Source organism: Microcaecilia unicolor, chromosome 4 (assembly GCF_901765095.1).
Source record: "Microcaecilia unicolor chromosome 4, aMicUni1.1, whole genome shotgun sequence".
In the NCBI taxonomy this organism is placed as follows: Eukaryota; Metazoa; Chordata; class Amphibia; order Gymnophiona; family Siphonopidae; genus Microcaecilia; species Microcaecilia unicolor.
Window position 1 is genome coordinate 265736520 of NC_044034.1, and position 15614 is coordinate 265752133.

General features: G+C 42.1%; 1 protein-coding gene across 3 annotated transcripts in view; it reads right to left on the minus strand.

Moving 5' to 3' along the window:
* TFDP1 (transcription factor Dp-1) overlaps positions 1–15614 on the minus strand; it is a 172703-nt gene that overhangs the window by 135195 nt on the left and 21894 nt on the right. For all 3 annotated transcript variants that reach the window (XM_030201495.1, XM_030201496.1, XM_030201497.1), the window contains exon 3: positions 3487–3553. In XM_030201495.1, coding sequence (XP_030057355.1) covers positions 3487–3553 — 67 coding nt within the window. The remainder of the gene's footprint in view (positions 1–3486; positions 3554–15614) is intronic.

Below are 15614 nucleotides of genomic sequence, written 5' to 3' on the forward strand. Positions count from 1 at the left end.
CCCAGTGAGTAGCTGCAATGAACGTTTAAAGAAACGTCGAATTAAACGCCTTTAAAGACGTTTAAAAATATATTTTTTTTTTTTTTTTTTAAACGGAGCCAGCGGGAGGGGGGAGAAAAGGAGGGACCTGGCACCACCAGGTTTGCACTTGCTCAAAAGAGCCCTCAACCCCAGGCCTCAACAAAACCTAAGGATTAGGCTTGGAGGCCTAGCCAGAGCTGCTGCTGTGTGTGACCACCACCTGCTGAGATAGAGAACATACTGAGGAGTTTCCGGCAGCACATGACCACATATAGGGAGGCAAAAGTTTGCTCTCTATCTCCACCTGCTGGTAGATGGACACAACCCACCAGTCTATGGATTGATCAGCTTGATGATATGGAAAAAGAGAATTCTTCAATGCAAATAAATTCTATTTAAGGGAAATTAAGCAGGTAAAAAGATTTCCATTCCATTCAAATTACAATGAGCAAATGCCCAGCAGAAGCACTTTTAGTATGACAAAACATCTATTAGGGACATGAGGTCCAGATATTTCATTGGTGTCAGCAGATCAACTGTTTTTTTTTTTAAGAATAAGGTAGGAAAGCTGTTGGTAGGTGCAGTGCACTATAGAGAGGTGGACCCAGGCCAATACCTTCCCCTATCTGTTACACTTGTGGTAGAAACTAAGTACTCCAAAACTCACTAAAAACCCACTTTACCCACATATAGGTGCTCCCGTCACCTATGTGGTCTAGTGGTTAGAGCACCAGTCTTGCAATCCAGAGGTGGCCGGTTCAAATCCCGCTGCTGCTCCTTGTGATCTTGGGCAAGTCACTTAACCCTTCATTGCCTCAGGTACAAACTTTGATTGTGAGCCCTCCTGGGACAGAGAAATATCCAGAGTACCTGAATGTAACTCACCTTGAGCTACTACTGAAAAAGGTGTGAGCAAAATCTAAAGAAGCAACACTGGCCAAATCTTTTCTATTGCCCCCCCCCCCTCCAAATTCTTGCTGAACAGGCTATGTGCTACACTGAAGATATTAGGTGTATTGTTTTGATTCCAGATTGACCTTTGAGAATGATATATCATCTTTATCACGTCGTTGCTTTGACTGCTTGCATCAGATTAGATCTTAGGCCTATTCTAGCTAAGAAATAGTTACATACACTTGCACATACTACAGTAATGAGTAAATTAGACTCTGCAAATTCTCTTTTTAATGGTCTGCCACAATATTTGTTTAAGACTTCAATCCATTCAAAATTTGACAATAAAAATGGTATCAGGATCCAGGTGGTACGATAAAGGCTCACTGGCTCCCCTGTAAAGTGAGGATAAAATTTAAAGTTTTAGTTTTAACTCAAAGTTTTGTTTTACTCAGGCTAACCCCAATACTTAGCAAACAAACTTATTCCTTATTGCCCTGCAAGTTTGTTGAGATCCCAACAACAAAATTGGCTAGCTATCCCTCCATTATCCAGAGCCAGGCTAGATGTTACATGCAAGTCTGCACTCTGGAATTCTTTGTTTAACCATCTCTCCTTAGAAACCAATATTACTAAGTTTAGGAAAGACTTACAGACTCACTTAATCTCCACTGCCTTTGACTGATTGAGCTCTGTTTAACAAATTATTGGAAACCTCTGTTGACTGTCCATTTGGGTTGTTTTGTTATGTTGGTTTTAGTTTTGATTTAACTTTTTTGTTTAAATTTGTATTATTGTAAACCATTACGATTGATAAATATCTGATTGATGGTATGTCAAATAGAGTAAATAAATACATAAAACCTGCTTTGGACACCAGGCTCTATTCAATGACATCATCCATCAATGAGGGCTGCTTATCCTCAGAGAATTAACCACACAGAAGAGGCAGGAGAGAAGCTAGAAGGAGGCACAGGAAGGGGTATGAGAAGGAAGTAACTGAGGGAGGGCAGTGCCAAGAGCAGCAAAAGTAATAAAACAAAACAAAAAAAGCGAATAAGCAAAGGTTAAATAAAAAATATTCCCAATTTTCCTATATTTTTCCACTAATTAAAAATAAACCTCCAAAGCACAAAGAATCCAAACCTGTAAAGCAACACAACAAAAAGGTATCAAGGAATTAAATGTTGGTACAATAGCTGTAATAATTCAACAGAACCAGACTTTCTGACAAAAAAAAATGCCTACAAATCTACTGTAGAACACTTACATTTTAGTACAACATTTTATTACAGTCGGTTGAATATTTTATTGTGTCTTTCATTGTGAAACATATCTAGCACATTACTATCCTAAGAAATATGAATATCTTTGCCAAAACCTGATCTTTATCATGTTAGGAAATAACTTTTAACACTAAGCATTGTTATTTATGATGAGGTGACCTGTGGTCACGATACACTGCTATTCGGTGATAACAAACATACGTTTTAAATATCATCCAATTTAAATGTGGGCTGTCCCTTATCACAAAGGAGTTTTTAAGATAAACTATGAGTGGAAAATTGCGATTGTCTTGTTAAGTACACTTGGATATGCAGAATAGGAGTCAAAACCAAATTGTAGGTAACATTTTTGTTGGAACAATTTACTGTTGCATCATCTATTAACCCAATCCCATTTCACTAAGATGTACTAACATATGCATGCAACCTACCGTATTTTTCGGACTATAAGACGCACTTTTTTCCCCCAAAATTTGGGAGGAAAATGGGGGGTGCGTCTTATAGTCCGAAGGTAGCGGTTTTTTTTACCTCCGTTCCGTATTTACAGGATTCCGTGTTCCCTGGTGGTCTAGTGACGTCGGGGCAGGAAAGAGCCCCCTCTTTCCTGCCCATCGCGCTGCTCTCCGTGCTTCTCAATGCTTTCCGACGGTCTCGGCGATATTCAAAATGGCCGCCGAGAATCTCGGCGGCCATTTTGAATATCGCCGAGACCGTCGGAAAGCATTGAGAAGCACGGAGAGCAGCGCGATGGGCAGGAAAGAGGGGGCTCTTTCCTGCCCCGACGTCACTAGACCACCAGGGAACACGGAATCCTGTAAGTACGGGACGGAGGTCCAAAACCCGGACAAGACGCACCGGAGCACCTAGGTTTTAGAGGAGGGAAAGAGGAAAATTTTTTTTTTCCTCTTTCCCTCCTCTAAAACCTAGGTGCGTCTTATGGTCCGGTGCGTCTTATAGTCCGAAAAATACGGTAAGTCTATACTATTTAAACCCAGTGTAACTACTGTTTCTTCAGTGACCTAACAGAGGATAATACTTCAAAGCTTGTCACAGATACTCTAAGTTAGTCCAATAAAAAGGTTATCACCTGCAACTTGGTTGTTGACCATTATTTCCACGTGACAAACATTAAAATCTCTTCATACAAAACTACTGTAAGCAATCATCTTATTTTGCAAACTGAAAAACCCTGTTAAAATTTAAAAAAATCAATTAAAAGGGTCTACAGTAGAAATCCCTTCAGTAAAAGGACCCTATAAGCTATAGTTTTTAAAGTGTTTCTTACCTTTTCCAGGACTAAGATTTTGGTCAATAAAAACCTTGAGTTCCCCATTGGCTTCAATTAGTCCAGCCTATGAAAGAAAACACACAGAGGGCAAGACATTGGAACTGTTAATGAAAAGGCTTTAGAACAATTCTGTATATACTCATGTAGAGGCTGCAACATTTTTGACCATTTTTAAAGGTCAAAACTCAGGGGGGAAACCTATACACAAGTCACTACATGGACAATACAATTAAAGGGAAAAAGTAGGGGTGTGACCTATGGGTGAAAATGACTTATAGGTGAATATATACAGTAATTGCAGGGTACCCCACAAAAACACTAATGAAGGAAAACACAATTATAAAAAATGAAAAAGTTATATCTGCAATGGGTTTAGAATCTCCCAGAGAAATATAGAAGACTAGTAAATAAGGCCCGTTTCTGACACAAATGAAACGGGCGCTAGCAAGGTTTTCCTCGGAGTGTGTATGTTTGAGAGAGTGTGTGTGAGAGTGACTGTGAGAGAGTGTGTGTGTGACAGAGAGTGAGTCTGGGTGAGAGTGTGTCTGTGAGAGAGTGTGTGTGTGACAGAGAGTGAGTCTGGGTGAGAGTGTGTCTGTGAGAGAGAGAGAGAGTGTGTGTTTCAATGAGAGTGTGTGCGAGTGCGTATGTGAGACAGTGAGTGTATGAGAGAGAGTGTGTTTCTCACAGATACACTGTGAGAGTGTGTGAGACAGTGAGAGAGAGTATGTGTGCGATACACAGACTCTCTGTGAGACCGAGAGTGTGTGGGAGTGACTGTGTGACACAGAGAGTGAATGTGATACAGTGTGAGACATAGTCTGAGAGACTGTGTGAAAGTCAGAGAAAGACACTGACTGTGAGAGAGTGTGTGTGTGACAGAGATACCTCCCCCCTCCCTCTGTGGTCTCAGGACCCCCTCCCCCCTTCCCTGTGGTCTCAGGACCCCCTGCCTCTCCCCCCCTCTGCGTGGTTGGCAGCACCGTGCGAGTGTGTGACAGAGAGTGAGACTGGGTGCGAGTGTGTCTGTGAGAGTGTGTGATTCTCCTCTCTCCCCTGGCCCCCCCTCCAGCCACCCAACAATTTTCATCTCCACTGCCCCCCCTCCAGCCACCCAGCTATTCTCCTGTCTCCCCTGCCCCCCTCCAGCCACCCAGCAATTCTCCTGTCTCCCCTGCCCCCCTCCAGCCATCCAGCGTTTATGCTCTCTCAGAACGTTGAAGGTGAGTTCGTTCCCTCAGTTCTGGCTTCTGATTACCCGCCCTCGACCTCATCATGTTTTGACGCGAGGGCAGAGCAGAGAGAGATGGTGAGTCGATGACACACTTACGAACCCTTCACTGAAGCCACGGAGTCAGCTTCAGAATGTTGAGGGTGCTTTTTATTATAGTAGATATTTTGCTGTAAATCAACAGAATACTAGGCTACCCCAGTGATGGTCATCTAGTACAGTGGTTCACAGCAGGGGCATAGCTACATGGGGCCACAGGGGCATGGGCCCCCACAGATTATGCCCTGGCCCCCTCTACATCTGACCCCCCCCCCCCCCATCAGGTACCATGTTTGCTGGTGGGGAGGTCCCATAAACCCCCCCAGCCGAAGTTTTCTTCAGCGCCGGTCGACTCCGGCGTCTTTGTTGTGGGATCATCTGTTTCTGACGCCTTACGTCATGTAGCACCGTGCAGGACATAAGGCGTCAGAAACAGATGATCCCACAACGAAGGCACCGGAGTCGACCGGCGCTGAAGACTTCGGCTGGCGGGGATTGGGGACCACCCCCCCCAGCAAACAAGGTAGCTGATGCGGCGGCAGTGGTGGCAGGGGGGGTTGGGTTTGCGGTCCAATGTGGCAGCGGTGGGGGGGGGGGGGGGGGTCGGCGGCGGGGGGATGTGGCTAAACAGTGCCCCCCACCTCGGGCTCTGCCCCCCCCTCCCACCAAGGTCTGGCTACGCCCCTGGTTCACAGCCCAATCCTCAAAGACCCCCTAGCCATTTGGATTTTCAGGATACTCATAACAAATATGTATACACTGGAAATCCAGTAGTAGACCCCCTAGCCATTTGGATTTTCAGGATACTCATAATAAATATGTATACACTGGAAATCCAGTATATGTAAATTCTCTAATGTATATTCATTATAGATATCCTGAAAACCCAACAGTAGGGTGCCCAAGTATAAGGCTGAGAACCACAGATTTATTACACCTTGCTCAAGTACTAAATTTCACTTTTAAACTGTAGCTTAATGTTGCAACATAATAAGCAGATGCTACATTAGCCTTAATTACACTGTATATTGGCTCTTTAAAAAAAAAAAAAAGAGTACACCTGGGAAAGTACATTTTAGTAATTGCTTTTATTCTTTCTATCCCAACATAATGTTATAAAGAAATAATACGCAAGTGGTCAAGAATGTCTGTCTGCCCATCCATTTGGGGGCAAAATAACTTCAAAAATGTAACTGAAAGGAACCAAATTTGGTGTGGGGAGAAAACCAGAGAAAAGACATATCAAATTCAAAAATTGGCCAAACCAGATTGAGTATTTAAGAAAAATAACATCCCTCAAAAATGGCCCAATGCATTTCTATGAAGACACTGTTTCAACTACTGCAGCATGGAAACTGACACACAGCAGTTAGTAAATAGCTCCTTTCCTCTCCAGGCCACAAAGCAAAGCAAACACACCCCTGCCTGAGATACATTATCCTACTCACATACAGAGAGGTTCCGTGAGGCAGGTTTTGCAAGCTTTCCCTCCCCATTCCCCCGCCCCCCCCCACAAAAAAAAAACCACACTCTGTTGCTGGGCTGGCTCTTAGCAATTATCAGTTTTTCACTTTCTTAGCTGCAAGTTATACCGAGACACCTAAAATTACTAAGCCATATTGCATTCTGAAGGTTGTGTTTCCTATTGGCTGCTCTGTGTACTGGCTACCAGTGGTGGTGAAGCACAGCAATGTCTGGTGCCAGGGCTAGTGCAAAGATTTCTGGCGCTCCCCTGCAACATATTAGTCAGCGCCCCTGTCACCTCCCCATACCCATCCAGCAGCTGTGCTTCTCCCAGCACCTTCTCTCTTCCCACCTCCTCCCCAGGGGCAGAATGCCTTTTGTTTGGGAAAACACAAGCTTCACTCCCAGTTTAACCTTTAGTTTCCAAGTTCCCACACCAATTTACATTGTCAATTTTATGTAAATCATACAATCTTTAATTCTATAACAGGGTGCCTACAGTTAGGTGCCATTTGTGCATTTATATTGGCGAATACTAGCACTTATGTATGTTAAGTATGAATTATATGTGCAAAAGTGCTAGTCTATAATTTACATGCACGAGTTGGTTAGCATGCAAGTGTAAGGGGCGTACAAGTGGACTGGGCTCTCAATTACACATGTAACTTAGCATACTGTAGATTGTGCTAAAGTACCATATTTAAGTATGAACAGTTATACCTGCCAAATACTTACCTGTAGCAGGTATTCTTAGATGATAGCAGGCTTTCTATTCTCAAAGTGGGTAATGTGGTCCCACATTGGCCAGTCCGGAATTTATGACAAGCACCTTGTGGAGCGTGAGACACTCTCCACCGTGTATGCGTGACTGAATTCTTGCCCACCTCGAGAGTGCGGTTACCACAGTTAAATACTACAGCATAAAAATAAAGAAAAGGAGACAAGGGGAGGTGGGTGGATTTGTGAGAATATAAGGCCTGCTGTTGTCGGAGAATACCTGCTATAGGTAAGTAGCTTTGCTTTCTCCGAGGACAAGCAGGCCATAATTCTCACAAGTGGGGTATCCCTAGTATCCAGGCTCATGGAAGACAACAAACATTGGTCATTTAGGCCTTGCAACAGTGAGGACATAACTCGAATTAACCTGAAACTATATACAAACTGAGTGTACAACCTGGAACAGAATAAAATGAGACAACGAGGGTGGCGTTGGATTCTAGAACCTGACGCCAACAGATTCTACAACCCTGTCTGCCCAAATTGACTGTTATGTTGGGTATCCTGCTCAAGGCAGCCATGAGATACGAATGTACTTGGAAAGCAAAAATGATACAAAAAAATTGTAAGCCAAAAGGCTCAAACGCTGCCAGAGATATAAATAAACGGGGGCAGTGGTGAAAATAAGTGTGAAACAAAAGAAGAAATGTGCGTGACTGAGACAAAAGAAACAGAGAAATAAAACATGGAAGCATAGAATTGTAAAAGTAAATGAGTTACTAACCTTTAAAAAGACTGTGTTTAGAAAGATGCCGTCAGAGGCACTGCTCGCGCTCTTCGTATTGCAGTTTGAAAAAAAGTGCCTTGTAAGAAGCCGGCACTTTAAACAAAAAAAGGCGCCAAAAACGAAAAACGCTAAAATGCAAGGAAGCGATTGACGCTATGCCGGAAGTGACAAGCTCTGCAATGTACCAATAATGCTGGGGAAATAAAACGAATTCCACAAAAACACAGTAATATATTAAAAATGTGGATAGAAATTAAAACATTGTGCAATGCTTAAAAAATGTATGATAAAAAAGCAGCGCTAAAACGGAAATGACGTTACCAGAGGAACTAAACTTATAATGTAGAGAACTGGCCAATAAAAAGAAACGAATAGCGGAAAAAATATATTTAAAAGCGGAAATTTATATGCAGAAGGTTGCAACGGTGTTGAAAATGAATACCAAAGTAAAAATATATGATGAAGCCTCGGTCCTGGAAAAACAAAAAATAAATACCGTCTAAATTGAAGATGACGGTGATTGCTGACTAGAAAATGAAAACTAGACGAGATATGCCATGAAAGGGACAAGCAGCAAAACCTTTGTGGAACACAAAATAATGAAGTAAAAATTTGGTAGTGCCAGGCTGATGCCAAATTAAATGAAGTGTGAAAAGAAAATAGTTGACAATGCTCCAGTCCTGGAAAAATGAAGCTGGTGAAATTAAAAAAATGAAAAATAATAAGAATGACGGTGTTGGCTGACTGAAAAACGGAAACTAAATAAAATATGGGGACACGCAACAAGGACAAAAAAAGTGGATATTAAATAAAAATAAAAATAAGTAAATAAAACAATAGAAAGTAACCATGTGAGGAAAATAATACAAAATGCCATAAAAAAAATTAAAATATGAAAAAATGAAATAAAATAGTGCATTAAAATTATTAAGAAAAAGGAAAAACGGTTAAAAAATAAGTGTGTAGTTGGATGGAAAAAAAGAAAAATAAATAAGTAAAAAATAAAAAATAAAACTATGAGATATAGACCATCCTGGAGCTAAAAGAATTGAACAATAACATAAGTAATGCAGTGAATTTTATTTGTGACATAAAAACAATAAAAAAAGATGAATATGAATTATGTGCAAAATAAAAAATAAATAAATGATAAAAATGGGAAAAAGGAAACAAAAAAAGGGGGAGGGAAAATGCTGGAAGAAAAAATGATAATTGTGTGGGAATTATTAAATATTCATAAAAATGGCCGATAATCAATCTCGTTGTTTAATCCATCGGGTGTCAGGGTGTTAAGATCAAAGATGAGTTTCTGTTCTTCCTGTAGTAATTGTCTATCCAGATCACCTCCTCTCCATTTTTTAGTCTTGGTTTTGAAAACCAGAAATTTGAGGTCTGAAATCAAATGATTTGCTGAATACCAATGTTCGACAAGAGGAGCGGATTCGATCTTCCTCTTGATGCAACTCCTATGTTCAATGATACGGGTCTTTACTGCTCTAAGGGTTTTACCAACATATAACATGGGACAAGGACAAATGATAATATAAATAACAGATGAAGTGTTGCAATCTGACGTATGGTTTAATTTGAAAGATTTCTTAGTTTTGGGATGAACAAAATTGCTGGTTTCGATACAGTGAGCACAGATACTGCAATGACCGCATTTTTGGAATCCAAGTGGCACTGAGATTGTAGTCACATCAGGTAGCGTGGAAGGCACAAGATGTTCTTTCAGATTCTTATTTCTTGAATAGGCAATAACTAATTGCTTATTCTGAAAACATTCTAGTCCTTCTAAAATGTGCCAATGTTTCCTAATTGATCGTGAAATGTGCTTGGCTAGAAAAGAATATTTTAAAGTGCACACTATGTCTGGTGTGTTCTTGATTACTGATGGTTGTAGTAATTCTTTACGATCTTTCTCAATGGCTCGATTGAGACCATTGTTGATATGTTGTTGTGGGTAACCTCTCGTTGTAAATCTATTTTTCAAAATCCTTGCTTGGTGATGAAAGTCGTCGAAGTCTGAACAGAGGCGTCGAAGACGAAGAAATTGACTCAGGGGCAGATTGCTCTTCAAGCTAGGGTTGTGATAACTCGAATAATGCAGAAACATATTGCGATCTGTTGGTTTTCTGTAAATGTTTGTTTTGAAAAAGTAGTCAGTTTTGGTAATTGAGATATCAAGAAAATGAATATTGTTGTTATCATATTCTAAAGTGAACTTAAGGTTTGGATCTTGTCTATTCAGCCATTGGTGGAAAGAATGGAGACTTTCCTCATCGCCTTGCCAGAGAATGAAAACGTCATCTATATAGCGTCGGTAAATCTTGATATGCTGTAGAAATGGATGGTTAGTGAGGAATTCTTCTTCAAATTTTCCCACATACAGGTTGGCTAGATCTGGTGCCATGCTGGCACCCATCGCAGTGCCTTTGATTTGTTGGTAATATGTGTCATTAAAGCGGAAATAATTTTTAGTGAGTGCTATGGTTGCGCAAGTCAAGATCAGATGATTGGGTATTCTGCGATGGGTGGTCCTTTTTTGTAAGGTTTCTTCAATTACATTCAATGCTTCAAGTTGAGGGATATTCGTATATAAAGACTCGATATCCATAGTTACCATAATGGTATCTGTAATTGGACCATCATAGTGTTCAAGAATATTTATCATATGAGTAGTATCTTGTACATATGACGGAATAATAGGAACGAAAGGTCGTAAAAAAAAGTCCACAAAAATGGATAGTGGTTCCAAAATGGAGCCATTTCCTGAGACTATGGGCCTCCCTGGTGGATTAATAGTAGACTTGTGTATTTTGGGCAGTATGTAAATGGTTGGAATGACAGGATGTTTTACCAGTAAAAATTGTCTCTCTTTTTCAGTGAGGAAACCCATTTTGGCTGAGATGCTTATAAGTTCATCTATATCTTTCTGGATTCCTCCTGTGGGATCATCTTGTAAGGAGATATAGAAGTTTGGATCATCTAATTGTCGCTGGACTTCTTGTACATATTTAACTCGATCCATAATTACTATTGCTCCCCCTTTGTCCGCTGGTTTGATTACTATAGATGTATTGGCCGAGAGATCTTGAATAGCTCTACGTTCTAATGTTGTAGTATTGTAATAACGAGGCTTAGTATTCCTCTCGACCTTCTTGAGATCTCTATTCACACATTGATGAAATGCGTCAATTAGTGGGTGTGAGGGACCGGGGGGTATCCAGGTGGAAGGTTTCTTTACCACAGAAACTTCTTGTGCTGTACAAGGTTTGTTGGAAAATGCTTGTATAATCTGTAACTTGCAGTTGGATTTGAAGAGATCTACTCGTGTCTGAAAAGCGTTGTATCCACTAGTGGGCACAAAAGATAAGCCTTTCTGGAGGATGCTAACCTTGATTTCTGTGGGTGTGTATTGAGAAAGGTTGAAAATTGGTATAGTTTCTTCTATTGCCGATATGGATGTTGAGAGTGACCTCTGTAATAATGATTCTGTAGGTATGTGTTCTGTGTTCTTCCTCTTCCCATGCCTCTTCCTCTTTGTATGTGGCGATCTGGTTGATTGAATGAGTGGCGTTGCGGTTGAAATCTCATGTCCTTCTTCCAAAGTTCTTCTAAAAAAGAATTTGTTTGAAGTTCTTGACTGGCTAAAAGAGATGTGTCACGTTCAGTAGAGTGTCTAGATGTTCTTGCTGCTTGCTGTTGCATAATGGGGCTCCCAATCGGAGAAGTGTAATCGTCCCCAGAGTCACTCCTAACTCTTTTACGTCTCTGTTCTATATTTGCATTATCAAAATTGGTATTCATTTCGGGAGGCCTAGGTTTAGTTTGAGTGAATTGTTTTGTTGTTCTTTTATTATGAACATATTGTCTGGATTTAGAGAAAGGGTAAATAGATCCCCTCTTGTAGTCTGTCTCATCCCTTCTAAATTTGCCATTTTTAACTTCCTTCGTATCTTTTTTAAACTTATCAATCTTACTGTTAACGTCTTTCAATATTGTATCATAACTAGGATCTAAACTATGTAATGCAATTAATTTGGGTTCTAAAGTTTCTTTAAATGCTTTACTCTTTGACTGTGCTGTTTCTGCTATTAAAATCATAAGATCAAGACTGCATTTATTGAGAATTGCACACCACTTATCTAAGAAAAGTTGATTGTCCAAAAACATCGTTGGAGCTTTATTTATTCTAAGACCTCTGGGTATGCGTTTAGACCTGCAGTAACTGAGCATTGTACAGAAATGTAAGTCATTTCTGACAATGTTCTTTTTAATATCTACAATATCTAAGCACTGTTCCATTAATGATGTAGTAGATGGTTGATTGTAGTCTTCTTCAGTGTCCAGATGTTGTAATAATCTGTTGAGATATTCATCGCTGTAGGTAAGTACATCGTTCCAGTTCTGGAAAGCCATGGTCGAGTTCAGGGGTAAATGTGAGGGAAAATCCGCCAGAAAAGCGGAGAACTCAAACACCCCACGGTAAAAATAGAAATGTAAAAAAAGTGGGAGAGCGACCAAGGATACCAGAAACTGGAGGATGTTCAATAATATACAATTTATTAATAATTTGAAGACTCGACACAACGTCGTGTTTCGGCCGTCAGGCCTGCATCAGGAGTCTATAAAAACATACATTTATATATATAAAAAATGAAAAAAAATGAAGAAGACATAATATGGTACACACAAAAATATAAATTAAATAAACTTACAAACTCTAAGATGAACCCTTACGGAGTTGGTTTTGAGACCAGACTCCGAAAGGTGTAGAAGGTAGTCAAGCAGGGTCTGTGTAGGGCAAGAAAGGGGCTCTAGGGCCTTGCTCTCACACCAGACAGCACACCTCCTCCATTTAAAAGATTAACACCTCTTAGTGGAATCTTTCCTGGAAGTCAGCAAGACCCAGGAGACACCTCTGAAACACTAAAGGAAGCAACATCTAGGCTCTCAACATTCAAGCTGTGAGGGCCAGATTCTGAAAGTTGGGATGCGTAACAGACCCCTCGTTCTGAGTGTTGGAAAACACTCCAATCTCCACGGTTCTTCAGAGGATAACTCCAGAAGAAGAGGGCACCAGATCTGCCGAGGCCAGTAAGGTGCAATCAGAATCGTGGTTTCACGGTCTTGCATGAGTTTCGGCAAAGTCTTTGCTACAAGAGGACCGGGAAGATACACATAAAGAAGTCCAGTCCCCCAATGAAGGAGGAAAGCATCTGATGCTAGCCTGTCATGAGCCTGAAACAGAACTGAGGGACTTTGTGTGATTTATGTGAGTGGCAAAGAGGTCCACCAAAGGGGTGCCCCATGCTCGGATCTCTCGGACAACGCCCATGTTGAGGGACCACTCGTGCGATTGCATATCCCTGCTCAGTCTGTCAGCCAGGCTGTTTTTGCCCATCAGATGTGGTTCGAAGGTACATGCCATAAAGGCGAGCCTAACGCCACATCCGGACGGTCTCCTGACAGAGGGAAAGATCAGGTGCTCCCCTGCTTATTGGTGTAATAAATGGGAACTTGATTATCCATTTGAATGAGTACAATTTGTTAAGACAGACATATCTAAAAGCATTTAGAGGAGTTCCAGATCACCCGAAGCTCCAGGAAATTGATCTAGAGAGCCTTCATTGGCAGACCAAGCACCTGAACATGAAGCCCATCTACATGAGCCCCAAACCCAGGAGAGATGCATCTGTTGTCAGCACTTTCTGCGACTGAGGAATTTAAAATGGAAGTCCCAGAGTCAAATTGGATTGAATAGTCCACCACAACTGAAAGTGAGGGTGCTCCGGGGACACTAGGATAACATCTCCTAGACCTCCTGTGGCTTGGAACCACTGAGAGGCCAGGGTACACTGGATAGATCTCATGTGAAGACGTGTCATGGGAGTCACATAAACTGTGGAGAATGCCGCAAAACTCCCAAACCTAGGAGACCAGAGCTCTAGCCCCAGAAAATAATATGTAACATTTCCCACAGAAAGGTGGAGCCAAAGGCACTAAGCCTAGAAACTCCCACATGTAAAGGTGCAGAAAAAAAAAAAAAAAAAGAAAATCTACAGCACCTGGTATTCCCAGGCAGTCTCCCATCCAAGTAGAAACCAGTCACGCCTGCTGAGCTTCCAAGATCAGAGATCAGGCACACTCAGGGTGGTGGTGTGCTCAAAGGCAATGCCTGTACTGCCAGTATAAAAAGAGTTTCACAAAGGAAGGAGGGAAACTTGCAAGCTGTTCAAGCAACTGCCCTCAGAGAAAAACTGAGGGGACAGAAAAGTCTGTAAATAAAAATACTAAATAGGCCCTTTCAGAGGCCCAACATACAAGGAGCCCTGCTCTGATGCTGTTCACTGTTTCCCATACCAGGAACAGCCTTAGCAAACGCAAGAACTATAAGAAAATCTAAACTGACCACAGACCGTGATAATTATTGCTTTCAATGTACCCACTTAGGCAAGCATGGCTTTCCACGTCGGGTGATTCTTGCAGCCTTTGTGCAAAAAGGGGCTGCCCTAAAAATACTCCATTAGAATAGAAGAAGACAGGGGAGCAATGTACCCTACTGCTGAGCTGGAGAGAAAACATCCCCTCTTCAGGGCAGGGTCTATCAGAAGACAGACAGGCAGGAAACAAGTCAGAAAACTCCAAAGGCTGAACTAAAAAGAAATTGTTGGTTCCCCTACCAGACTTCTGCAACATATAGGCATACAGAGCAGCAGAATGAGCTCGGGGGGGGGGGGGGGGGGGGGGGGGGGAGGAGGGAAGAGGTCAGAAATCCCCAGAGTGGCTGACGTACATCCAGAAAAAAAACAAGGCGCATCGCAAGACCATCTGATTCCTTCTGGAAAACTTAGCCATCTAGAACCCATCAGCCCAAGATGGGCATAAAAACTCCCCCAATCACGAAAAGGGCTACTGAAGCCAAGCTCTCTTAAGAAGAAAGGTTCAAATTAAGGGTCTCCAGAGCAGAGAAGATCCTGCTCAGAAGATATAGAAACAGCTTAAAGTAGTTCTGTTCTTCCCTTGGATCTCCTTGCATAGAGAGTGCAGTTTGAGAAGAATTTGTGCCACTACCCAAGCTATATGCAAACAGTTTCTGACAACACTGATTTTGGTAAAGGAAACCAAAGGCTGGATAAAATAAAGGGGAATCCCCTGTACCAGCAGTCTCTAATGGAACACAAGGTCCTTTAGGAGAAGACACCACCCCCCCCCCCCCCCCCCCCCGCACACATCAAGGCCGCAGGAAAGGATCAGAGCCAATATCAAGAGAAAAGAGAGGGCCACGCTGGCAAAAAGGCGCGCATTCCCATTTTAGCGAGTGAAAAGGCTGCTCGGAGAAGGGGAACTTGTGCTTCCCTCCCCAGCATTCGAACACGCCTCCACACAGAGCCCCGCTGCAGAGCGCCTGCTACCGCAGCGGGAACAGCTTTCAAACACCAGCGCTGCCCACACTAAAGCACGATACCCCCACGCCGAAAAGAGAAAGGCAGGGACTCACCAAACAGCAGATGTTTCCGGAGGAGAAAGAGTCCCACCAACGCAGCAGCCTGCCTAACCCGCACACAGACTGAAAGCACAGCACTAAAACAGGGAAACCCTGTACTGCCCGGTCCTGTCAGAAATCTTCTGTTTCTTCTGGGGGTTTGGGGTTTTTTTTTTTTTTTTTAACCAAATGAAGGCAAATGAGCTCTCTTGGTTTGTTTTTTGTTTTATTTTTTTTACTGGTGAGGAAGGCTAGAGCTCTAAAGACCGGAAGCCAAGGGGGAAAAGGCTGAAGCAGGGACACAGAAGACTGAGTATGCCTCCAAAGTTGGCACCACCAGCCCGACACCCACTCCTAAATTCAACTGGCCCACAGGATCCAGGAGTATCCCCAACAGA